This window comes from Strix uralensis, chromosome 4 (genome assembly GCF_047716275.1).
Source record: "Strix uralensis isolate ZFMK-TIS-50842 chromosome 4, bStrUra1, whole genome shotgun sequence".
NCBI classification, from domain to species: Eukaryota; Metazoa; Chordata; class Aves; order Strigiformes; family Strigidae; genus Strix; species Strix uralensis.
Window position 1 is genome coordinate 97714705 of NC_133975.1, and position 27425 is coordinate 97742129.

The window sequence follows — 27425 nt, forward strand, 5'->3', positions numbered from 1 at the left end:
GCATTCTTTGCTGTAAGTGTTCTATCAAATACAGTGTCAGGAATGAAACTGTAGCACTAAGAGAAATTTAGAATATTTTTTTTGGGTTGTGAAATTCTAATAATGCATGGGCTGTCAAATAATGTGTGTACCATCATCAAAAGTTAAGACTGTCTTTAAATGCTTAAAATAGAAGCTTGAATAGTCAACTGTCAAAACAGTTGTAAACTTTCATGACTTGTCTGCTGTAAAAATTGGAGGGAAGGGGGAGAGAGAAAGGGAAGATTTCCAGTGTTTGTGTGGCATGTAAGAACTACAGATAGCAGATTTTTTCTCTAATTGTGTCAAGTTAGTTGCTATTATTGGAGCAAAAATAGCAAGCTGCTTGAAATAAAGTATTTCTTAAGTTTGTTCATTTGTTTGCTCTAAGATTACTGTCTTTTTTTTTAAGTAGAAATTTTTTGGGTGGAGGTCCAATGTGGAATAAAGGAGGCTTATTTTGTATGCTCCTGCTGTTGTAGACTCCTCATGCTTTGATTCTGAGCTTTCTAATAATGAGTAATCTAGCTAGCATTTGGCAAAGTTTGAAATCTTGTTTGGTTTTATGCAGTAGGACATTCATTATATTTGGATTTGGAAGCATTGTAAAAGTTGGCCTTCATGTGTAATTTAGAAAAAATGAAACTTCCTGAATAAGTTGCAGAAGTTATGTCATCTGTTAAAGATTTTTTTTTTTTAAAGTTCTCACAATATCAGAGCTCAGAAGTGTAGGTTGTTGAATTACTTACAAGCTGTACTGTCAAAGGTATGAATGAAGGGTGCTGTTTCAGTTTTAACCTCAGAATTACTTGTCTGTTTTCTGTATAAAACAACTGTTCATCAAAGCTCTCATTTCCTCTTCAGAGTGGTTGTGTGAGCTTAGAGGTACCATCTTCCCTAAGGTCTCCAGGCAGTATTTTTGCTTAACAGAATCCATAGGAGAGCATCCTTCTCCCCTCACTCTCATCCTCTGATGCCCATCTACTGTGGCTGCAGCACAGCGGGTCCTGTCAACAGGCAAGGCAAATAAGGGATCTTTTTGGACGACCAGCTTCCATTCTGCTTGAACCTTGTTCCTCTTGTTTCAGTTCTCTTCTTCTCATTCTGTCTCTTCTTTCTTCGCTTACAAGCCAGAATCTGACAAGAGTACCTTCTGCCAGCCCATGCAAACAGATTCCTCTTTCGAGTCCTGCAGTTTGATGTTATGCAAATCTTCCTGTGTGGGTGGGAACCTTGCCGTTTCTTCAAGTACTGAATTTCAGTTGCGTTTCCTGATGTGGACACATGCTCTACTGATACTGGCTGCTTATATGGTCTTGGAGAAGACAAGGTCTTTGCGAAGGGCCCGATCATTCCTTAACCTGTTAGTCTGCAGGGATCAAGAACTCTACTATTAAGCTGGTTTTTCCTCTGTTGGGTCCAGGCTTATGAAAATACACGAGTTCTCTCCCTTTCACCCAGAGGAGAGTTGTCTTCCCCTGTCCCTAGGGAGAATCAGAAATTTCACCTCCTGCTATGTCATACTGATGCTACAAAAAAAAAAAAAAAAAAAAAAAAGTCTTTGGTCTGGATTATTTACTCATTAAGTTATGCAACAATCTTTGCCCTTTTTTTCAGCCTTTCTCTTGAATGATATTGCTGAAAAAGCAGTATGCTCTATGGATTTTTATACTTTGTCTAATCTAGCAAGTTGGTTGCAGTGACATTTAAAAATCACTAAGTATGTTATAAATTAGTGACCTGAAAAAAAATGACACTAGAAAATGTCATGAAGCATCAGAAAAAATGTAAATATTTAAGGTGTCTAGCTTAAACTTAATGAAAGGTTTAAGCTTAACCTATGGGGAAATCAGTAACTTCACACTTAAATATCATTTTATTGTTTGTTCAGTAAAAAAGTGAATAATGGAGAAGATGGGATTGGTACTTATGAATAACCATATCAGGCTACTGTATTTGGGTGAAATTTTAAATATACTTTTTTGCTCAGTGCACTTTGTTTTAATATTTTGCATTTTTGCTGCATTCTCAGAGCTATAATCATTAAATATTTAATAAAAAATACATATGTAAAAGTGATACATTTAAGAAAATGTGGAAAAGTTAATCAGAAAGCAAAGAGAGTATGTTTGATGCTGTTTATACAATTTCCTGTATGGTAGCGTTGTCTCTTTACACACCCTGCAGATGTAAAATGTGAATTGCCTTGAAAGAACTCTTAGCTACAGATGAAAAATTTGTGGATTACCTGCTTATCCTTTCTATTTTTCCTGCAGAAAGATTAAGAGAAAGGTAGAGCTATACAAGTAAAAATAATAGCTACTTGCTTTAATTTAATCCTGGTTCTAATGAATTAGACCTAAAGTCCATCTGGAGACACCTAAGGTAAGGCTATATGATATGCTACTTTCCCAGTACTCTCTTGACCTGCAACAATTTATGTCCCAGGGACTTCCTGAGCCAGATACGGAATCTTTGTATTTAAAATAGTTATCTCATATCCCTCCTTGCATCTGTGGAAACTTGTGGCATCTGTACCATCTGATGGCATGGTGTCCCACAACCTAGCTTCACCTTACAAAGATTTGCCACTTTTTATTTGAGTGCATTCACTCCTGGCTTCATTTGATGCCTCCAGGTCTTCTGTGAGAAGAGACAATGAGCAGTGAGTCCCTATCTGCCTTTTTTATGCCTTTCATGGTTTTCAGATCTCTGTCATGTTCACTTAGTTCCCCTCCCTTGGCTTAAATTACTAAATTGTCTCTCATACAGGAACTGTTCCTTGCCTTTTCTAATGCTGTTTTTGTGTTTTTTTTTTTTTTTTTTTTTTTGAGATTGGGCTTGGGAAACCAAGACTGTGCACAGTATTTAAGATGATAATACATGATGAGGTGTAATGATGTTCTCTGTGTTGTTTCCTATTGCTTTTTTAATAATTCCAAAGGGTTTGTTTCTTTGAGCGCTGCGGAGCACTGAGATTCTGATTCTGAATGGCGTTGGTCAGCTCTGAATTTACTTTGTATGTAAAGTTAGAATTGCAGCATTTTGCATTTTTGGCATTGAGTTTCATCTGCCATTTTAAAATCTACTTTCCTTCTATCTTGTGAAGTTCTTACATCATTCTCCACAGCCTACCTTCATCTGCACTACCATGAGAGGCTTAGTATCATCAGCAAACTTTGTTATTTCATTTTTTCTAATCTTTTTTTCTCTTCTGTTTTAATTGAGTGAAGAGGTTAAACAGATATGACCCCAGAGAACTGTACTGGTAGTTTCTTTTAATGTGAAAATTGACAATTTACTCTTTTTCTTCCTACTTTTAGGCAATTATTTATTCATACAAGACTCTTCTTTTTTGCTGCTCTGAAGTCCTGGGTGGGAAAGGGAGTGGGACATCAGTGAGAGCTTCTGGAAACATGTAAATTATATGAACTAGATCCTGCTATGTGCATGATTATTTGCTTCTTCCAAAAAATTGTCATACATCATTCAGCAGAACTTTCCTTTTCAAATGCCATGTTGACTCTTCCCCCAAATATTATGTTTATCCACACATCCAGTAAATTTCTTCAGTTTCTACTAATTTGTCCATCAAACGCATTGAGCTGGTATTGCACTGGCCTCCTCAGTCTTCCTTTCACTGCTCCCAGTATTCCCATGTTGTCATTTAGCTTTTTGAAACTTTAAAGGCTTAAAGGCATTCCAGTTTCTTCTGTCTTATTTCTTAGTCACCTGGTGTTCATGCAGAAGCATGTGTACTACTGCTTGTTTTTCTGAACCTCTTCAAATATAATTTTATTTTTGTTTTCCTGTTTTGACTCTTGTTAACCTCTGCTTTAGCTTTTAGTAAAAACAGGTAATTTTTTTTTTTTATACCATTGTGTTCTTTGGCATTTGATAGCTTCACCCTGCTCCTCATTTGAAAAACTGGCATCTGTTCTTAATTTCAATAGGCTGCAGTTCCTCTGTACATTAAACTAGTTCTGTTCTTCCTGAAGAGACACGCTGTTCCAGAAGCAGCACTGGTTTCCCAAGATCCTTCTTATTCCTTTATCTGCGACATGTTTTAAGTTTTGAGGACATCATTTAGCCTTGATCAGATGATGCTGCTGTTTGGTCAAATTCACATATTTATTTTTCAAATTGTGACTAGTAGTACTGTGTAGTTGTGCCAGGGAATTAATTTAGAGTATTTTTCTTTTTGAATCGGGTTACGAATATGCCTTATGGTTTGCAGTGCTGTCTACAAATAACCTTGACATCAGTACGTTTGGAGAGAGCTCAAGAACTCTACTGGTAGAAGAATGTTATTTAAAATATTTTCTTTAATATATGTATTCTGCTGGTAGGTAGAATTCTTATGCTGAACTGTTGCATAAACCTTCTGGAGTTTGTAATACATGACTGTGCAACCTACTGGTGAGCAGCAGAACCAGGGAAGAATGTAGGTTGTCCTAAAGTGTTTGTGGTGAAGGCATCTTGTTTGGAAATACCTGTTGTGTTCTTGATAAAAGACAGACTTTGCAGTGACTTGCAATATTACTGATCCTAATAGTATCTGAAGAAAACCAATAGATGTTGAGTTCTTACAGGGTCTTTCTCTGCTGTTTTTGTATTCTCACAATCTGAAAATTTCTATTACTCAATCTATGCTTGTAGCAAATTGCATAAGTAGCGCATTGCAGCCTTAGTCATAGTAAAAGATAATAGTTACAGTGTGTACTCTACTGAAGTAGAGAAATTAAAAAAGCAGAAATAGAAATTAGCGATGTTATTAGAACTGCAATGAAGAGTCTTTGGAAGCTTTGTGTTTTCCAGAAGTCTGTTTCTCAGTGGTATATGCTACCTCATTGTGGGAACATTACTGTATCTAGATGATTATCTGTTTATGTTGTGTATAAAATTATTCATATAAAACCTTTGCAGAGCATACATTTCATAGTGTTGGAAGAATATTTATTATTATTTTTAGTATATGTAAATCTCCTTTTGTAGGATAAAGAAAGGAAAACTGTTAGGTGTCCGATAAAAGGAAGTCTTCAGAAGTATTTATTCAAAGAGATTTTTATATAAAATGAGCATTAATTGTAGATAAACAATTAATATATGTATTATATATAAAAATATCTATATATCTATGTTTTACATGTATAAAAAAATTGCACTATGTGAACACTGCATAAGGAGAAAAGACCTCTTTTAATTCCAATGATGTTCCAAAGCACCTAGTCTGTGGTTCTTGCTGTTTCCATGCTGTTTTCAAAACCTTCTAGTTAGATCAAGCCATGGCATGGATGGGAGCTCTTCCTCATGATTTTTCTTCCAGTTTGAGGAGGTTTTTGATTCATTCACACCTAATTCATGCCAAAAGACTGGTAAGCTTTAGTTTTCTCTTTGTGCTAGCAAGTTAGCTTAAAATTTGTGGCTTAGTAGTTGTCCACCTTTTCTTTGATCTATAGATTTCTGTCTTCTCTTGGACCTTCTACATGAAGTCTTGCACAATTAAAAGGGAAAGAATATGTTGCTTATCTCCCCCCCTTCTTCAAGAGAGTTGGTCAGTCTTATATGAATGACTGATGGTAGATAAGATTTCAAGCATCATTCATGCCTAAACTCTGCAATTCAGATTGTTTTTCCCTGCTGAAAGTGTTAGAATGGAGGATCTGGTTCTTTTTTTTCACCTTAAAAATAACATCTATTTCCTCCTGCATTATTGAAATGCATGAAGAACACCAGTGGAACAGGCAAGTAACTTGTTTTGGTATTATATCCTTTGAAAATAGTGATGAACTGGGTATCTCTTGCAAGATAAACTTGCAAAATTGCTTAAAACCTATTCTAAAGATGGACTTTCTTTGGAGATAATTTTCTCAATTTAGTAACTCAGGAAGGCCTTTGACTAGTGTAGTAGATGGTGCTTTTTGAGATACTTTAGATCTCATTACTGATTTCCCAAATGTAGCTAAGTTGTAGTTTTCTGTTGTAGTCTATTTGGTTCAGCTGAATACTGCCGTCATAAATTTATTGCATATTATTTAGCTGACTAAACAGACTTGTAGGCAGAGGCGAGAGTTCCCAAAATAAAATAAATACGAGATGAACAGAGGTTGGAAAACCCCAAATAAGTTTATCAAAATCATTGGTGCTTATTTAGGAGAAGGTAAACTCTTGATTTAAAAAATGGGTTTAGAGTCTTATATTTGCCCTTGCAGTGCTTTACAGTCACAGCAGTCTTAGAAGGATCCTGTTACATTGTTTGTTCCCTCCCTTCAATTTGAAAATCTCTAAGACTACAGAATATTTTTCATCTGTTGTCAGTAATGTTTTATGTCTTTTGTTTTTAATGAATTAGAGAGTTAAAATGAACAGTCATTCCACTGATATGTCAGTTTTCCTACTGAAAACCATTTTTCTTCTATTTTTTCAACTTTTAGACTCATTTCACAGATTGGAAAATACTTATTACAGATTACGGGTAGGATTTGTTTGATCCTGAAGAAATAATTGGGCTAATAAGGCTATGAAACACACGTTCTATTTAAATCAATTGATTTAGCTTTAAAATCTATTCAAGTGGTAGGAAAGCATGGTGGTTTAGATCTGCTGTTCTTTCATAATAAAGTTGGATTTTATACGAGAAAGAATATTAAGGCTTATTATGAATGTTACCAAAGACGGTGTGTGAAGTTTACTTGAATGCATTGTTTTTAGCTACTCTGTGTTTGAAGTCCAAGTGATATTTGTAAGTAACATAAAAACTATTCACATGAAGAAAAGTATTTTTTATGTTGGAAGGAACTCGGACTCATTGCAAGATGTTTGATTAGTATTCATGGCATAAAAGGAAGTTATTTTCAGGGTAAAGGAATTTGTGAAAAGATAATTGGTTAGACCAACATTCTCATTAACCTAATTTGCATTAAATATGCTACTGTGAATTGTAGTTATTGCTTTTCCATTTGAAAGGCATGCTTTGTTAACTTATTTAAAGAGCCTGGTTAAACTACGGTTTAAGACATACCCTTTAATTCAGCAATACAATGTCAAACTGAGGATCTGTTATTACCAACTTTGTGAATGTGGAGAATCATAAACCAGTTCTTGGTCCCAGTGGACTTTCCTGATGAAGTAGGTTTGTTTAGCTGCTTTACATCTGGTTGTTCTCAGATATTGAAAGCATTTGACTAATCCTTTAGTTTAATTTTACTCCTTTATAAGAGCAGAGGAAATTCTTTATTTCCTCTGTGACACAGCATGAGAAATAACTGCAAGAGTCTTGAGGATATTGGAAGAAAATACTTATGCCTTTGTTCTAATAGTATGAAGACTTTGAGGATCACTTGGTTTAATTATTTTTCAATAAAACTTCTTTACATGTGTAACTAAATTGAGCCTTTAAAATATGAGTTGTTAAAACAAATTAATTTGCACATTTTTGTACCCATTTTAAAGTCATGAGACTGAAGAGTGAATTTGGATTTCTTTAATTTTCAGCATTAGTTATTACTTATTAGCACTATTCTAGATGTTTTGAAACACAGTGATTTACTGTTGTGCCGTGTGCAATGAAGAGGAAGGCACCTTTGTCAGCAGTGAGTCAACTGCGAGTGCTCAAGTGAAGTACTTGCATCTGCAGATAGATACATGATGACAGGATCTTATTTTTCTATATAGCCGAGCATACCTGGCTGTCATGGAATGTGGTGTTTGTGAAGTATACAAACTAAACTTTTATAAAATTAGGCTGTTCCTTGGATATTTAAATGTTAATTTCAGTGATTGATTTTAATTATCTGCACTTGTATGGTTTGACACTGGTTGTTTTCAAAATAGTAATATGTGGAGGCATTGAATGTAAACCAAAGCCTAGCCACTGATCAACCCAGTAATGCTGAACAGTGTTGGATGAATCTAATGAAAACAGGGAGATGCAAATTCAGGGTGGACATAGTAATGGTCATAGATACCTATATAAATACTGAGCTGAGAAGGTCACTTTCTAGCTGGAATAGTTCTGAAGATGATGATGATGATGGACATATGAGGTACACAGTGTGATTAGTATATGAGTACATTGCATACCCAAAGAGAGTATATGAAATGTAATGAATTAGAAATTAATTTTAGATATTAAAAAAAAAAAAGCCATGGCCAATACATTTGATATTCCAGCTGGGAAATGGTTAGCTCTCCCTTTTTTTATTGTTTGGCAAAGAAATATGCCAATTACTATGCTATTTTGCTGCTTATTCATCCTGTTTGCAAAACAGAAGCTGGCTGATGGTTGCACTATTGAGTAAAATTGCTGAAAGGCTGAACTCCCCTATGTTTTGGGACAAGCAGACAATGGAAAAGAAGCCAATTTTGGGGACAGCACACTGTATGTTCAGATTTTTCATGCAGGGTTAAGGGCATGATTCAGGAATTGTCAAAGGTGTGAATGGCAGGTAGGCTATTGAGACCCACATGGAAGTTAGATGCTCAGTTGTTGGCAATGCCGTTGAAAACTTCTAGCACGTTCATTCTCTATTAGAGGTTGGGAAAGAATGAGCTGTTGCTTCTCAACTAACTGCTGGACTAAATCCTAGTGACTTATAGGTGATCTTCAATTCTTGGGATCAAATTTGATCTCCTTCACACAATAATTCAACAGGTTGTTGGGTTTTTTTTAAAATAAAGGTCCTGAAAAAGCTATTTGTTCTCAAACCGCATGATCTAAGGCACATGTCCCATACTCTGCATCAGCAACATCTTTGCTTTCCATTACTCTAGACCTTTAGCCATCATCTTGCAACCCTAATCTTTTGTGTTTCCTCTGTCACAAACCTTACTAATTTTTTTGATTTCCTGGAATTCTTGTGTGTTTTTCAGTAAATTTGTAGGACTGTGTTCACAACCTAGCATGGTACTGCTATAGAAATATTGCATCTAAACCAGAATAATAACCCAAGGCGCCCCCCGCCCCCCCCCCCCCCCCCCCCCCCCCCCCCGTAGTAAGAGGAAGTTTCTATTGTCTTGGAGAAACGTGGTAGGAGGTTAGAAGATCCTGTAATATGTAGCTTGATTAGCCTTATTTAAGGTTTCTTTTAATTCGGTCCTGTATGCATGTGAATTGGAGTTTGGGGTTCAGTGCCTTTATTTGATGACATACTGGAGTAGGGACTAGCTCAAGGAAGAGAGAGTCTGGAGAATTTAGCTACCAGACAGCAAGAAGTCTTTACTTGGCCTGTACAAACTGGTTTTAGGACATTATAACCATATAACCCATTTTAAGAGAGGTTTGCATGTTGGTAAGAGAAGGCCTATCTGCAGCACTTTTAAAGCTGTTCATTAAAAACACTCTGTGAATACTCCGCATATTCCCAGTATGTTGTCCAAATCAGACTTTTCAGTGAAAATCATGCGTGTTGACATGGCACCTAGGACCTCTTCATTCAGTTTTGAATTTGTTGCACCTTTTTCAGTCCTGTTTTGCAAACAAGAGATTGAAAGATCTTTCTATAGAACTTTGACTTAAAGAAGTTTAATGTTGTGAACGCAAGCACCATTAAAGTTAAATGCAAATTTGTTGAAGATGTGGCATTTATTGATTGAATTTACTTCTGTAGGGTTGGGAACTTTGGAGAGAGCTTGTTATTTTTTAAAAATAAACATATTTTTAATTTCTTTTCTGTAGGAGATTCCTTTGCACAGTTCCGATTTGCTGATGAGAAAGAATGGCATAGAGAAAGCATATGGCATAAGCAGGTAACAGAATTATTATTCAAATGAGATTGTATGGATAATCACCTGGCACAAAATACCTAGGCAGTTGTCCTTTCAGCAGCAAATTGTTTAATACAATAATAGCACTCTTTATTCTGTATATTTTTATTAATTTGTCTCTGAGGCTGGAGGCTCTTGAGTCTTGTCCTTTTTTTTTTTTTTTTTCTGTTGTACTAATCAAAGCAGGAGGCTAGGTTTTTAAGTAATGTGGAAGAAAAGAACAAGCAAATCCATACAGTGAAAGGAAAATAAGGGACTGTCACTTTGCTTTACTGACATATCAAGTCAGCCTTCCTTTCAGCTGTATTCAAGAGAAAATAGTTTACTAAAGTGACTATAACAAAACCTATATGAGTATATTTGTATAGACTATGAAGCTTGTTCCAGTTTCTTTTCTTGCTGGAATAAAAAGGCTCAAAGGAATAGAGGTTTGCCATTTTCTATATCAGGATACTGGAAAGTGTCTTGATGTCTGCAGCTGTCTTCCTCACATAAGTCACCTGAACTATTGCAAGATAAATGCTTTTTGTCTTCCAAGCTTTTCTTAAAATTGCTGTAAAACTGTGCTTGAGTGTTTCTTAAAACATACATGTGTATTCAGATTTTAAAAGTTTGCTATTTATTTCCTAAAATATTGACAATAATTACTCCCTGGGAAGTGATATTTAAAGGTACATTAAAGTCACAAAGTCATATTAAAATGAGGAAATAAAACCAAGTGCAGCATATGTTTAAACCATCATGTTTGTATAGTGGTATATGTCTCTCAATGACTGTGTTTTTTTTTTCTTATCAGTTCCTCCCGCTCCTAGTGTGCAGGCTGTCAGTATCTGGAATATTAATTTCTTCATAATTTCCTCCTAGGCTTGTCATTATAGCATTTAGGTGGTTGGAACACATTAATTAATTTCTGAATGGCTAAAGCCATTGTGAGCAGGGTGAAGTTGAACATTGCCAGTGGATTTCACAAATACTCTTCTGGCTGCCAGTGATGAGACTGCACAGTTCTGGAGCTGGTCCCACGCCCTCGCTCACTCTGAAGTGTGCTGTGGTGGGCACTGCCTTCTGCCTCTGTCCCTACCAAACTGCAGTCGTTCGTCCCATCCCATCCAAATTTGTTGTTTCAAACTGTTTCCTGTCTTTCACTGTTCTTATGTCAGTTTGAAATAGTTTACTGTGCTAGTCACAATTACCATTCTTTTGATTTCTTATTTTAGCCCAGACAGTTTCATAGCATTGTCTAATTTTTCACATTATCTCTGGTCTTCAGGCTGTTATCTCCTTTTTGTTTCTGGCCCATCTTTCTTCTCCCTGAAAGCTGGATCCAGGTCTAATTTTCATCCGAGATCCGCTTTGCCAAATTCCTTGCCTTTGCCTCTTAGCTCACCTGTTTCTACTTCTTTGCCATTACGTACAAGATTAGAGAATTGTTAACTGAAGTGATTATGATGGAACAAAATAAAGCAGAAAAGGCATAAAAATAGTTGCAGAATGACTAGATATATCCCATTTCCTTTTATTTGTGGAAAGCAATGTCAAAGCATCAGTTTCAAATCGAATGGAAATGTAACAGTGACATCAACAGTAACGAATTTTCAGTTTATTAAGACTTATCATTCATTGTTACAAAAGGTAGATCTGGATTTACTATATTAATAACATGCAGTGAAAATGTTTCAGAACATGGTCTGCAATTTAAAAATCAAGCAGCTAATAGTAACTTGGAATTTTCAGTAAAAAATGGCAATTCCAGCAGCAAAGTATACCTCTACTTATTTTCTTGAATAAATATGTGTGCCATGATGTGTTTATCAAATACTGCTTTGATCCCTTTGTTTGTTTTTTATTCAAACACCTCTTTTAATGAAATCTCTACTGGATATTGAATTCCTTCTTCCATTATGTTATTTCTCCAAATTCCTCTTTTCCTTCATCCTCAGACTTTCCTCCTCTTCCCTGTCTCCAGTTTCACTGCTGTTCACAATGTTCATTCACATTAATCTTTTTGGAAGTGCACTTTGCTCTTACCACATGTACTTAAATGTTATTCAGTGATACTTGACTTTTTACAGTTTTTTATGTTACCAGATTCATATGATTTCCTTGTCCTTTGCAAATGTGCAGAAAACATATTTGATCTTCACTGTCTGTCAAAAGAACTGTTTTCTGAAGCTTTAGTTCATTGCTGGGCAACAAGAATTGCCTGAAGACTTTTTGAGGTTACCTGTACCAGTCAATCATCTTTCATGGTGATCACTAATCCATTGTAAAAATAGGTTGTTTGTAAAGAAGAAAAATTCTAACCATCAGATATTTGTTTGGTCCTTTTAGTCTTGTTACTGGACACCAGAACCAGAATTTGGATACAAGAAACTGTTAAGCAAACTGCACTGTTTCTTTTTAAAATTTATTTTAATTTTGTAAATATGCTATTGGAACACACTATGTCTTTGATGTTCATTCTTGCTGTGTGTGCAGGTGTCAAAAGCCATCCTGTTTGACTGGCTTTTGGGAGCAGTGTGAATTCCTTTGACAAACCTCTTACAATATGGCACAAAACACTCTCTCCTAATTTATGAATATTTGAACTTCTAGATGTCTGTGTTAGTCTATACCATATTCAGAGGTACAAATTTTTGTCCCTAAACTAAATTTAGAAGCAGCTTCTCTGCTTCCATGAAAATGAGAGTATAGACTGAACTTAAGCATTTTGTTGTCAGATTTTAAAATAAGTGATGGATACTGAATTATATTTTTCATCGATGGTGAATGTGCTCAGAGTGTTCTCTGTACTGTGAGCTCAAAATCTGTTTAAGTCTACCAAACTCCAGGGTGTTCTCTAAAAAACATCAAATATTGCTGGTCCATTTTGCAAAAATTTGTTTTTAATAGTTTACAGCCAGAAAAAAAGGGGGTCAAGAGAAAAGGAAATTCCAATAACTGTCACGTTAATAAGTGACAGTTCTGCCTTTTAAGCAACTAGGCAACAGTAGAGTATATTTCTTGAATATCTTGAATATGATTTAGAAGCATATTCAACTATAGTTTGTTGCTTTTGTAAGCATCAAAACAACATTTTAAAAGATGGGGAAGTATAAAAAGGGCCATGTTGTTTAGACACTAAAACCAGTAAAGCTACGTACAAGCTACATGGTTTGATTGTATAGAAAATAGTAGCCACTCATTGAAGAATGGCAATTCCCACTGCATAGAAAGCTTCACAGACTAAAAGATGTTTCAGTTGGAAAAGCCTCTGACACGTTGTCAACTTGTAGAACTATTTCCTGCTTTGGATTTTTGAGGTGTTGCCTAAGGAGCATTCCATTGTTTTTAAACCTTTAAGCAATTATTTGCATTGTAGGTGTTTATGTGGTAATTTAGCCAAACTGCTTTGTACATGTGTAATTTAAAACTATGAATTCCTGTATTTCATTAGATTGTTCTTTACATTCCTTGAATGTGTGGAACAGGGGAATGTAATAGGTTAAAGTCATTATTAGTTCATGGTTTGTTTTTTTTTTTTAATACAAGCATACTGTGTGTTGAATTATATTTCAGTTATCTGCACTTTCTGTTGACTGCCAGTCTTTGGCCCAGGCCCTTCAGGAATTGCCTTTACATCTGAGGTTGAATGTAGCTGCTGACCTTGTGCAGGTAATGCTGTGAATTTTCACAAGAAAATGCAAATATTTTCAGTGAAACGATCTGTGCAAGAATGATTACTTTAAACTTGGGTCTTCAAACATAAGTAGAATGTATGCTATAAGTAAATACATTTCTTAAGACTGGCATGTCAAATGGCATGTAATGCAGGATACCCCCCTATCAGCACTTTTTGTGCTTTGTTGGCTTTAAACAAAATGCTTTGATGTGCAGCACATTAGATTTGAAGCCAGGTATCAGAGTGTTTGATGTGGACTGATTGCACTGGTTTTGTATTTGCTTCTCTTGTTAGCAGCTGTTAAAAGCCTGCACCAAAATTTTCAAAGTGCTTTCACATTCTTTCCTGTTAATTATCTTAATTGCGATTTACTCTTCTATATAGCTAATAGCAGACACGTTTATTCCATGAATCAAATTTACATCTGTGTTAGAACAGGCAGAACTGTCAACCAAACAGGTGAGGAAAATGTCATTTATGCTCTGGTGAGGAAAAAAAAAAAAAAGCAACAGAATATTAGGAAAAAATGTTTCTTTAGGCTGTGAAAAAGAAAATATTTGTGCAAGGGCAAAAGAACCAATGAGACTTAAATATAAAAACAAAATTCTTAAAAAAAAATCCATCTGCGCAAGCAAGGAAAGAGAATCATGACACTTACAGAAGAAATTTTATTTGTTTGGAGTTGCATAAAGTGTTTCTGTGACTGACACAACTATGCTCTTTCTTAAGGGAGCTCAAATATGTCTGCAGATGTGATGTGTAAGGGAATCTGTAAAAAAAATGTTATTTTCAAATACAGTTTTCAAGAGTTCTAGTCATGGTCTTTAACTTTTATCAGGGTTATAAAGTGTGTGTTATGGCATTTAATCTTTGTCTTGTAATTCTGACAGGTGATGTGGTCATCAGATATGCTGCAGTGTTATTAATGCTAGGGCAGCCTGATAAAAGCAGCATCTGTGTTCCATGGTTAAATAATGAGTTGCCATTTCTTGTCTCACTATTTGATAATGTATTGTAATTTGTTTTCATTTTTCAAAATATACATCTATATACTATAACTTTTGCTAAATGATTTTAAGCGACCTGTAGTATGATTTGCTTTCAAGACTGGAATTTTGGAGGGAAGGCCTAACATGGGATAATGTTTCTAGCCAAATTCTGACTTCAGTCATTCCAAAATTCAGAGTATTGGTGGGATTTCATTACAGAAGAATTAAAGAAAAGTAACTCTTCAGGAAGTATTTGTGGAAGAGTGGAACTTGCTGATTTAGCTTACAGTCTCATATTCCTTAATAAGGGATAAAAGGAGTCTGTATGTTGTAGTTGCTTCTGTAAAATTATCAAGATAACTTTAGTTTACTTCTACTTCTGACTTCAATTCTGCTGAAATTCATTGTACCTTCTTAAATGATAAAATGTAGGAAGCATGAATTACAATCCAAAGTAGATAGAATAGTAACAATGGAGTTAATCACTAGAAAGACTCAAGTCCTTTCTTGTACTCTTAGGCATCAACACCTGTAGAGCTCCCACAGATGAAATCTAAAATTATTGAAGATAGCAAGAGGAGAGCGCTTCTCTTCCAAAAGTCTCTGGCTCAAAGTGAAATGGCGTTGGTCTCCCATCCCATTGGTGATTCTGTTGCTCCATCAGAGCCTGGAAGTAAAAGTGGTGCTAGGGCAAGTGCAGCAGAACCGTTTCAGAGAGCCCATCCACTATCAAAGCAAGAGACTGACCATTTGGATGAAGAACTAGATCTTCTCCTAAATCTGGATGCTCCCATTAGTACAGAAAACAAACCTGTGTCAGATGTATTATCCTACAACATATCAACTAAGAAAGATTTGAAAATGGATATTAAGGACAAAGGTAAGATTTCTCTTCTCCCCAGCATGTCCTGATTTAATTTCCATTCCTCTCTCTCTTTGGGTGATGTTTTTGAACTCTTGATTAGCCAGTCGACAGTACTGCTGTCATCATCTCTGTCAAACTGCATTTCATTTATCCGGGGCTATGTTCTGACCCATTTGTTCCTTTTCAGTTTTAACTCCCCACTGAACTAAAGTTTCACCATTGTCAGTTCATTTTAAGCATTAAGAGAAATTCTTCTGCAGAACAGCATTAGTCTTATGGTTCAGCAAAATTTTAAATAAAGAAAATAATTAATGTACTGCTAGAGGATTTTAGTGAGAGGAAGATAAAGGTTTTACATAACATCATCAGCCCTTGTTCACTGTGCTAATAGTATACAGAACTGACAGCTATTTCCAATGGTCTGTTATAAATGCTATTTTCAAACTTTACTAGCATTGTTTTTACCAAATTAAGTTTAGTATGGAAACAAAACATATACAGAAATCTTTACTTTTCAGAAAAAAAGGCAAACCCTTCCTTTTGTGTACATTCCTAGCAGTTATACTACTGTTTGTTACTTCTGATGGAGATGGTTTGCTAATCCCCCCCAGTCCACAATGCTGTAAAAGAATTTTTAGTATCTCTGATTTTTTTTACAAGAATTATTTTCTTGCTATCTTAAAAATTAAGTCTAAGATGGTTGAAGGTGTAAGATGTCACCACAAGCAATACAGCAAGCCTTCTTACTGAAGACAATCTTGAAATACTCTTTCATTTGAGAGGTATGTCATGCTTTCCACTCCAAAGCACAGTGTAAATCCCTGAAGAAAACAATGCCCTCAGAATATGGAATCACATCATGCTGTAATAATCATGCAGGGCAATCTGCTGTTGTGGCCTCCTGCTCCTTTCTTACATTAAAGTAACCTCTGCAGCGGACAGGATTGTGAACAGATCCCAGTTGGGGGATGATTTATAACCTGTCTGCTGCAGACCAGGCCCTGGCCCCCTTGAATCAGGTGGAAGCCACATTGCTCTGGTGGAACTTACTAAGGTGCCTTTTTTTTTTTTTTTTTTTTAATTGTTGCTTCTATTTTTGGAATATGACTTGCTATTCTTCAAGAACTGTGTTTAAATAGTCAGTTGTGCATTAAAAAGCAAAATGATCCAGGACAAAGAGCTGGTATGGAATTGTTTCCAGATTTTCAAGTCTCTTCTTTTCACTTTTCTAGAGCCTTTAAAACTAGATATGCCTGAACAGAAGAGTACAGCATCACAGCAACAGCAAAGTACATCTAAAGATCTTACTGAGGAAGAGCTTGAAGATTGGCTAGACAGCATGATTTCCTGAAGCTCAAATTTTCTTACGTGAATAACTGAACATTAAGTAGAAAGCTGACTCTTCCTTTATCTCCTTGTTATTTGCTTTATGTTTCACCTTGTTCAGTATGCCAAATGCCCGGTTTTCTTTACTGGGGCCTAAAATTCTGTGCAACCAAAATTCATTTAGATGTGATTAAAAAATTAAGATTAATCTTCTTAGAAAGGTCTAAAATTTGTGATGGAATTAGGATTTTCTTTGCTAAATATGCAGGCTACAGTACACTAAGAGAAAGTTATTTCAGCTTGTACTTGCTCTGTGTAGTCCTTAAAATAAAGCTATGAATGAACAATGAATGCATGTGTTTTTAGTCACCATCCTCACACCACATCTCTACATTGTAGAAAAATGAGAAAGATGACAGCAAAGGTAATATTTGGTTTATAATACTTTATTGCAGTGGGCACTTTTTATTAGAGGAAAAAAAAAAATGCATAATCCTAGCAGCTTCTACTTGCAGGTGACCACAGAGCATTGTTTTATTTTGGCCTAAGATTTAAGTTGTATTCATTTTGATACAGTGTATGTCTGTCTTTAACAGCAGCATCTAATAAGCTGTTATTGAAGGTAGTATATAAACAAACTTCAAGTGCAATTTCATACAGAAGGACAGAAAAGCAATACAGTTAATGGATCTGTTCATCTAGAACACTAACACAAATAAAAAGTTTGCATAGCTATGTCTACAGAGATTTTAAGGCACTTAATGTTTCAAGGTCGACGAAGTGTTTGAAAATGTTTTCTTTTTAACTGCTTAAAGCTTTTCAAGCTGTATCTTAATACATTCACTAGCAAATACTGGGGGGAAAAACAGGACAGCAGTTAGTTAAAATATTTTTTTTGGAGGCATGGCCTCTGATGTTCAAGTTCTTAAATGTCAAATGTTGTGCAATTAAGACACCTTTTAGCCCTTTCGACTGTACTGCCAAACACTAGGTTAATGATGTAGTTAAAGTTGTTATGATTTCAGACCATGTTTGAACTGGAAGGCTTAAGTTGATCTGGCATAGTTTTCTCTTTTCTAATTAAAATTCCAACAAAAGACCTGTTTCATATGTGGTAGGTACAAAAAGCCTATGAAGTAGTGTCAAATTTTAGGTATGTCTTGAAGTTTAAAGACATGTAAAGCAAATACAAGCTGTGAAATTACACCATGAAAAGGAAAGGAAGGTTTTTTTTGTATACTGGATCTTAACAGTTCATGAATAAATAATTTCTTCTCTGATACTAGCCAAGTTGATCCTCATACTGTTTCCGGAAGCAGTCCCCTGCTGGGAAAAAATCCCAACATCTTTCTTGGTACATCTTCCACACAAATGACTCCTGAAAATAACAAAGAGTATTATTTTAACAGACACCTTGTAGTTGGCGCTCTAGATAAACCTTTAACAATAACTGGGTACTGTGCCTATTACCATGGAGTAGAACTGTGAAGACATTAAAGATTGTAAGTCAAGAATGTTTGTAAAAGTATTGTTCTGCACTTTTTGTGATTCAGTACTACTGAAATTTAAGCCCTATTAGAAAAAGCGTGTAAGTAAGTATAAATCAGTCTAGTTATATCAGAGCAAACCTGTACACAATCTGTATATGTAAAATGTGTTTTGGTTTGCTTGGAAAGCATTGAAGTGTAAGGTACTTCTGTAGTGTTTGCATAACAGCTTCTTATTTGAGATAAGATACAGTTAAATCCAATTTATTTTCTTATTTATTTACATTTAGGGCCTAACAACACTAAACATCCATCCATCCATCCAGATACCTATCTATGTATACATATGTAAGGATTTAGATAGAGTAGCTTAACTACTTGATTCCCAAAAGATTAACAACTGGTATATTTCAGGGTTTCATTTCAGAGGTAAGATTACTAGTAATTGGCTTCTGACAGATCATGCTGGGCAGGACAGCACACTGCTGCAGCCCTTTCCCTCCCAGAAGTCTCTCAGGGAGGGTGGCATCTCTCCACTCCTTGGTAGTACACCAGTTCCACCTGGTGGTACACAGCCACAAGGCTGGAGAAGATAAAAACTTTGAAAGGTGAGAAAAAAAAAAATTTCTACTCACCTGGCCAGTATGCTCAGTTTCATCCTTGTTAATGAGATACATTAAAAAGAACCTAAAACAAGCACATGAAGCAGGTATTAATGCAGAAAACCTAACATCTCTGCCTAACCTTTGCTAGACTGGGCTGTGTGAAGGAGATTGCTGGCTGGCATAACGATACTGCTAGGTGTCTAAAATACTTTGTTAAAGGAGAAAATTCTATCCTCCAGCACGCCTCCTGCGGAAGTGCTAACAGATGTAAAATCTGTAGAAGTGGAAAAATATGGTTTAGCATTTTCTTCATTGCAGTGCTAGGAGCAATACCTGAATTAGGCATATGACAACTCCTATACACATATGCTCCAACATCTCACCTTGGAACAAGTTACTATGACTACTATGCAAGAAGTTTGAAGTGTGGAAACACCCAGCTGCACCAGGATTTCTAAACACTCATTCTGTACCACTCAAAAGCTGAGCCTATCTAGCTCAGATTCCTGGGATCAGTGAAACGTAGAGAGCTTGAGCTAATTAGGGAGGTGGCAGAGTACTAACAATGGTCTGTTTGCATGTAACACAACTCTTGCTTAGCCACTTTTGATGCAGTGCATTTGGAATTAAACTTGGTATGTGCTTTCATTGTAAATAAAGAAATGTGCAGTGATTGTAACATTTGTCTAATTAAAGGGCAACCTGCTTAGAAAGGTTGTTCACTATATAGTCTCATATTAAGGAAATGACCATTTTTATTTTACTGTGAATCACAAGTTCACATATACCAATTAAGCAATTCAATACAGTAAGCTTGGAGGTTGTAGACTGGTAAAACTACGGATGTTAATGGAAATTTGCCTCACCAAAGTAATGTGCATTGCTTTTGCAGTGTCAGTTGCTATGCAAGGAATAATGCAGCCACCACTCCACCCCTTTAAAAAGTTCAGATGCAGTATTCCAAAGCCAGACTTCTGTAAGATACCACCAGTTCAGCTCATTTGTTCTACCGGCACAGTGCTCATATACTTATCACTGTTGTATGAGTAACTAATGCCACCAGATGAACTTCTTCAATATCCTCTTTGATCTGTTCTGTATTTACTAGTGAAAGTAGAAGATCACGATCTGGGCAATAGTCTAAATACATACAACTCCTGATTGCTTTGAGGATTCGGAAAGCTGCACTGTCACTAAAGAACTATAGGATCAGACTTGTGCATTATTTTTTATAGCTTATCTTTCTGGAATCTTCCAGAGATGCGCTTTTTGTTTTGTTTTGATGTTTTGCTTTGGGTTTTCTTTTTGACAAATTGAGGCTAATTTTTAATGGTTTTATCAAGGTTACCAAGCCCCCGGAAGTCACAGTCAAAATTCCAAACTAAACTGTTGTTCCCTGTCATTCCACATATGTGGGTTTCATTCCAGAGGAATAGGGAGTTGGTGTGCCTTCAGGTCTCATTCCACTAAGGTAGTTCATGTGTAAGGTGAGCACTTTAAAGATAATCAGCAGTGTGGAGTAGAAGAGGGAAGACCAGAAAGGGATGGAGCTATTCCTCAGTCCTACAGAATTCAGGTTTAGGATTGTCAGCAATGTGTGCGCCTAAATTACTCTGGAGCTGAAAGGTCTCTTTATCATAATTCCAGTAGTAAAATATACTTACAGATAGTTTGCCAAGTTGTGTTCTTGCAAAGTGTGTGTTTCAAAGCCATGTGGGGTTGTGTCAAAATAGTCATTGCCGATTCCACAAATAAAACATTTGGTCTGGAAATACAAGTTGTGGTTACGAATGAATTACAACTGTAACAATCCAGATGAGTAAGAGTAACGAAAAATGTAGTGTGTTACTCATACCTCCATATCTTCTCTCACTTGTTCTTGCTGGTCTCTTAGTTCACCAAAAGCATCAATAATCAGACCTATTTCAAATGGAAAAGTAACAGCACTTCAGTACTTAACAGCGTTCATATTTCAAGTAACGTCTGTCAGACATCCTCCACTGTCTTTAGAGTTTAGCGTACTTAACGTCTAGGTTGAACAATTCAAATTACAATGTATCAATTTCCAGACATCTAACATTTGTTTACACTGCACTCCTAGCAGTAATTTCTCTTAGATGGAAGTGTATAACCTTGAGAGTAGAAAGGCTTTTCTGTACTTATATTTTGGTCAGTGTAACCTTCCATAATCTCATCTCTTTTGTTCCCATTTTCATTCTCCTTCTCATGGAACTCCTGTATCCCAACTTTTGTTCAACAAAGATGACTCTGCTCCCACAGGCCCCCTGGCCAGTTTGTGATGCTGCTTTGCATTTGAAGCGTTATTCCTCCACTTCCCACATGCTAAGAATAGAGCTGGATCATTATGGGTGCTCTGACATTCATAACTTCTTCTTGGTATAGATGTATTACATTTTTTCTTTGCAGTGTTTTTTCCTAGCAGCCTTAGGTCAGTTTATACAATGAGTGTTGAATACTGTTAGTCATTGGAGAGAGGTCTCCTTCTCTGTAAACCACAACTACAAACCAATTAAAACTGCAAATCATCCTCTAAAGGAAGAAGGAAATGGGTACGTGGCCATGGTGACTTTCTCTGTGCCATTTCCCCTTTCCACTGTGAAAGTCTCAATCCCCCTGCCTGCTGTGGTGGTTCCAAATTAAAGGCATGAAGAGTGTCTACAGCAAGTCTCTCCAGGCTTAAATGGTTATTATAGGAAGAACAGCGGTCCTGCAGAAGCTGCGTTGTTGCTGGGTAGTTGTCAAAGTGTTCATAAACACTGTAACCTGGGTAAGTTACGTATCTTGTGCTTTGTCGTTGTGTGGTACTTGGGACAATGCATTATTTGTGAGTTAAGTATAAAATCATTACTTTCAGAATTAATGATTTTATGAGCTCAGAAATAAGTCTTTATAGCAATACTGCTAAATTTACCTCAAACACAAATATGGTTTAAATACATTGCAGAACTTAAGTAAATTCTAACAGTGTCTACTAAGATAAGTGGCAGTACCTTGAATAATAGCCAGTAGGATAACAATGACAAAGAAGAAAAATGTGATGTCAAAGACTATTCGATACATTTCATAAGGGTCTCCAGCAGGATCCTCAATTTCATCTCCAATGCCACCACCAGCTCTCACCCCCACATACATGTGGAACAGGTAACACTAAAAAAGAGGGAGGAAAATTACAGATATATTTACCATAAATGAATCTGCTCTGCTAATTCTCTTCACAAGTTATAGTAACAAAGAACACATAATTCCCCATGTATCACACGCTGCACCAAAAATCTGTAACTGTCTTAACTAAACTTCTGTCTTAACTACATCTTCAAGTACACTTATTAAGAGGGGGAGTCAGCATCAGCTGTTACTTCCTAGGTCTTACTTACAGACTAAAACCATTTGGGGGACATTTTTCTTGTATTTGTTACTGTATTCAACTATATTCTACCCCTTATATTAATTCCTAAGGTTCTAGCTTGCTCTGAGTAAGCAGAGGACTTCTTTTAAAGTCTTGTAATGGAGTTTAGAAATGTTGGCAAATATTGCCATAAAATAAATAGTGACATATTCACAACAGGTAGATCTATCTGTGTTTAGGTGGTTTCTGAATAATTTCATTTTGCAATACTAGATATCTGGTTTAGTGCATTGTAAATTTTTTATGATCTGGGAAACATAGCCTGTGTTCAGGTCGATGCGGAAGAAATGACTTTACAAAAATGTTGCTGTGTGTCATATTTTTTGAACATATAAGTCTTCATGGAAAAATCTTTAAGGAATCTTCTGCTGAAGCAATATACTACTCAAGTTCCTGTATGACTTGGCTACCAAATCTTGTAAACCACCTTCAGTCACACAATGTGGGTTAAAACAAGGGAAGTCTCTAAGCCCAGTCCCTGTTCTGAAGTCACATTAGGCAGCAATGTTGGTGTTAAATAATCAGCATAAAACCTGACAAATCCGGTCTTTTATAAGCAAACACTAAACAGAACAATACATCCATTTTTATAATGCAACTTTACTGTTGATGTAAGATGCTTGTACTAGTTTAATCATACTTAAAAATGTAACTTGGAATTGATTTACCTAACTTGGTAGAGTGGTTTAAAATGTAATATAGTTTCATTATTCCAATTACTCCTACATCTATTCTATGACCAGACCACTGTATCCAGCTTGCAGAAGGACCAGTTAAATAATACTGCTTGGGCAGTTTTCATAATTTCTATCATTTGACATCTGACTTGCACTGAGTGAAAGAAAGGTCAAGAATAAGGAGGATCATTCTGTTCTGAGGTATTTTATTCTATCTTTGGCATATAACACAGGACAGAGAATGACTATTCCATGGAAGAAATGAGCTGGCCACAAACTCAAGGCTAATACATTTTTAATATCTGAATTTGCACTGTTTTCTGTATACAGTAAGAAAATCAAATCCTCTTCATACCATCATAAGTATCTGTAGAGTACCTTTTAATATGACATAAATGACATCATGTGGCAACAAGTGGAAATCAGAAGGGAAATTAGTAGCGTTAGATTATCACCCATAATAATTTTAATTTCCTCCTTCTCTACTCACCCTTGACTTATTACTTCACGACTAAATTACTAGTTGTAAGCAGTTTGGAGCAGGCTTTTATAAGTAGTGCTAATAACATCATATACTTCATATAATCTTAAGGACAGGAAGAGCTTGCACACTTGCAAACATTGGGAACAAATTGGGTTTATTTGTGCTGCAACAACACAGCTTGTTTTGGCAGGGCTGACCAGTTTGTCATAAAATTTCGTTATTGTCATACTTTAAGGGTTTGCCATCTTCACATGTAAAAGCATTGCAGCAAATCATATACTACAGTATTTAAGGGAAAAATCCAGAATAGCTTCCCATACTGGTGAGTGTCATCTATCTACCGTTGAGTTTAGACCACTGGAGAATGCAGAGGGAATTTGAAGACCATTTAGATTTTCAAAATGACAAGAAGAGACCCATGGATTTAACAACAAAAACATCCCTCCTTGCTTATCATCTTCTCTTTTAAGTATTCATTTGAAAATTCGGGATGAAATTTAAGCATGCTAGTGATGTTTTAGTTACCGTCATCATGTCATCACACTTCATGTCTGGTTCATCTTCATCTTCACTTTTGTTGTAGAATTTGCGGAAGAAGTTGAACGCCACAACAGTGTAAAGATACACTACTACAGCGAGGAGTCCTACGGTAAGCACAAGCTGTGTATGGAGACATGACATGAAAGTAGGTTTCAATTTCATTCTGTCAGAAGAGATATGCTAGCTCAGTGTATTGCCTTAAGTATTGAAAATGTATCGTATTGTACCTTTCCCAATAAGGAAACTAAAGATAGCAGTTATGATAGCTTTGAGGTCAACCCATTGCTTGGATCAGTGTAGAGGTGTCACCCTGCTCTCGTGTGAAAATCAAAGGGAAAAACAGTACCAAGAAACTGAAGTTGTTTCCATCTTTCTGAGCTGTATGCATACAAACTATATATCACCGAAGCAACGTTTCCACTATTTAATTAAATTCTAGTAACTTGAAAAACTGGATATACAGTGAAAATTAAATTATAAAAAATAAACCCCTTTAGTTAATATGATGAATAATTTCAACTGGGACTTATTATGACTTATTTTCTATTTTCTGTTCCAAAGCTGGTTAGCAAAGCCATCGATAAAGTGGATAGAAAATTTTTTAGAGAACCAAAGAGTAAATAATTTCCAGGTCTTGCTTTTAAGCAAATAAATGTGGAGCAGTTTGCTAACAACTGGCTACGTGAGAAAGGGCACAGCACCGAGGAACTGCTGACAACGGCGACGTGATGGGAGAATACCGAAAAGTATCAAAGAAGAACAAAGAACAGAAGCAGGACTATGTAGAAGGCCTTGCAGAAATCATAAGGGGAGAGATTGGTATTTAACCTTAGCAACCAATGTATCTAACCTTAGCAACCTATAAGGAGCTTGCTTTTTGCAATATGTATGAACTAATTATTGTGGATATAAAAGAAGTGTGAGTACTAATAAATTTGAGCCTTTGTGCATTAAATGATGGCTGGGCTCCCTCTGCGTTCTTTCAACAAATGGTGACCCCGACGTGATACGTGCCAAAGGACGTATAAGGCACCACGAAGGATAAAGACCAGAGAAGGTTGTTCAGGTCCTTAAGCAGCGAGGACGGCGAAAGGCGACTAAAAAGGCCCGCGCCCAGGGTGTCATAAGAGGTGAGCCCTGCTGATACGTGCTGCCGAGACCTGGAAAGGCTGCAACGGAAAAATTAAGGTATGGACAGGCAAGCAGCATATGATTTATTTGCATCCTGGCTGGCACAACGCCGGGTTGAGGGAATAGATGTAAAAAAGGATCTTCAGGGGCTTTTAGCTTATGGGGTAGAGCAAGGTTGTTTTATTAATCCACATACAGTTCATGAGTTATCGGAATGGAGAAAATTTGGAGATAAATTATGGGAATTAACATTGAATGATGATAAGACAGCAAAAAAGTTGGGAAAGTTATGGAGGGTGGTTCATAATGAATTGCTAAGGTATCAGGCTGAAAAAAGAGCTGCACAGGGCGCAATTGCGGCAAAAGAGAAAAACACCAGATATGGGGAGGAGGAAACTAAGTGGCCATTACCGCCTACGTTTCGTGAGCTTGTTTTACCACCTTTACGTTCCGAAGAGACGGGACAGGAAAGCTCAGAACGAGTTCTCCCTACCGCTCCTCTCGCTTCTGCCCTGAGTAGCCCTGACGCGTCCAGCCACACTGTGACGCCGGAAAGCGAGAATTCTACTCCTGGCTCAGAAGATGGGCTGGGGATAGAGATCGCTAAAGAAAGGTGTCGGGCTTGGAATGCATTGGCACGAGAGGGGCTAGAAAAAGGGGATGAGGAGATGACTCAGATGGCGACAGCAATGGCTTTTCCAGTTCAGTTTCAGCCGAACCCAGCTGGTGGACTAAATGCTACTGTTACGGCATTAGATTGGAAGCTTTTATCACAATTGCGCTCTACAGTGAGTTCTTATGGTGTTACTGGTGAACCGACTCGTCAAATGTTAGATTATCTCTGGAGCACTCAACTTCTTTTGCCTGCAGATTGTCGGGGTATAGCAAAGTTAATTTTCTCTCCTAGTCAGTGGTTGTTGTTTAATGCGCATTGGCAAGCGAGAGTGTTAGAATCGATAGCGGTACAGCGGCAAGCAGGAGATCCATTACAAGGGGTTACAATGGATGAATTAATGGGGTTAGGACCTTATGCTAGAGTAGAAGCTCAAGCACTGCTCGGTCCGGATAAGGTGAGAGAGGCAATGAGGTTAGTGAGAGAAGCTATAGAACAAGTGAAAGAGCCAGGCGGAGTTCCAATGTATATGGGGATTAAGCAAGGGAGAGAAGAGACTTTGGGCAGTTTTGTAGATAAGTTGGTAAATGCAATTGAAAGAGCAAGAGTACCTCTCTACATGCAGGGTGCTCTCTTAAAACAGTGTATTTCACAAAATGGCAATCCTGCTACAAAGAGTTTATTGAATACATTAAGGGCACATTGGACTATAGAGGAGGCACTTGAAAAAGCGTCATCGATACCTACTGGACCTCAGGCTTTTCTTGTAGAGGCAATAAAGAAATTAGGGGAAGGAATGAAAGAACAGGCTCAGGCTACTCAAAGTCAGGTTATGGCAGCCCTTGCGCCTCTCCAGACTTCAGCAGCAACAGCAGTTAAAGTGCAAACACCTAAAAAGGGGCAGCTGCGGTGTTACCGATGCGGAGCTCCAGGGCATGTACGAAAGAGTTGTACAGCCAGAAATGTATGGTGTCAAACTTGCCGATCCAACTCCCATAATGAGGTGGCTTGCTGCAGACGGTCGGGAAACTCCACACGGAGCGCGTTCGCCGGCCGCCGCGCAACGACCAAAATTGCAGCCGCAGCGCAGTCCTTCAACCCGCCACCCGGGGAAGTCTCGGGTTGGACCTGGCAGCAGCAGTAGATGTTATTCTGTTAACAAATAATCCTCAAACAATATCTACGAATGTACGAGGACCTATCATTATTAATGGGAGAACCATGGGAGCTTTATTATTAGGAAGATCATCGGCATCACAATGTGGACTATTTGTTTTACCGGGAGTTATTGATGCAGATTATGAAGGTGAAATCTATATTATGGCATATACACTGAATCCACCAGTAAAGATTGCACAGGGACAACGGATTGCACAGCTGGTGCCTCTGCCACAAGTGACTCAAACAATACGACCAATAACTGAGGAGAGTCGCGGAAATAAAGGCTTCGGCTCCACAGGAAGCCTGACCCTGCTAACACTGGATCTGAGTACGAGACCCAGAAAGACTGTTCACCTGTCATTTCAAGGTAACGCAATAACTGTGGAAGGGTTGTTAGACACAGGCGCAGATTCCAGCATACTGTCGCCTTCTTCTTGGCCACAAGGCTGGCCATTACAAGAGCATACCACTACCATCACTGGCGTGGGTGGTTTAACTTTAGCTAATCGAACGCCGCCCCTACAATTGACAATTGAAGGACAAACAGTCACAGCGGTGCTTGCTGTAGTGCAATTACCTCCAGGGGTAAATTGCTTAATTGGAAGAGATGTGTTAGCACAAATGGGAATAGTTTTGACAAACGATCACCATTTATCCTAATGGCCATTGCTTGGAC

At 37.0% G+C, this 27425-nt stretch overlaps 2 protein-coding genes across 2 annotated transcripts in view; one reads left to right on the plus strand and one right to left on the minus strand.

The window, feature by feature from the left end:
* Positions 1–16975, plus strand: part of AVEN (apoptosis and caspase activation inhibitor) — a 103756-nt gene extending 86781 nt beyond the window's left edge. The window contains exons 3-6 of the mRNA XM_074868154.1: positions 9695–9765; positions 13342–13437; positions 14953–15313; positions 16531–16975. Coding sequence (XP_074724255.1) covers positions 9695–9765; positions 13342–13437; positions 14953–15313; positions 16531–16649 — 647 coding nt within the window. The 3' untranslated portion in view covers positions 16650–16975. The remainder of the gene's footprint in view (positions 1–9694; positions 9766–13341; positions 13438–14952; positions 15314–16530) is intronic.
* Positions 16976–17054: 79 nt separating this feature from the next.
* The window catches only part of RYR3 (ryanodine receptor 3), a 265038-nt gene continuing 254667 nt past the window's right edge, over positions 17055–27425 (minus strand). The window contains exons 99-104 of the mRNA XM_074868153.1: positions 23830–23964; positions 21728–21884; positions 20572–20636; positions 20381–20481; positions 18747–18798; positions 17055–18002 (exon numbers count right to left, since the gene is read on the minus strand). Coding sequence (XP_074724254.1) covers positions 17907–18002; positions 18747–18798; positions 20381–20481; positions 20572–20636; positions 21728–21884; positions 23830–23964 — 606 coding nt within the window. The 3' untranslated portion in view covers positions 17055–17906. The remainder of the gene's footprint in view (positions 18003–18746; positions 18799–20380; positions 20482–20571; positions 20637–21727; positions 21885–23829; positions 23965–27425) is intronic.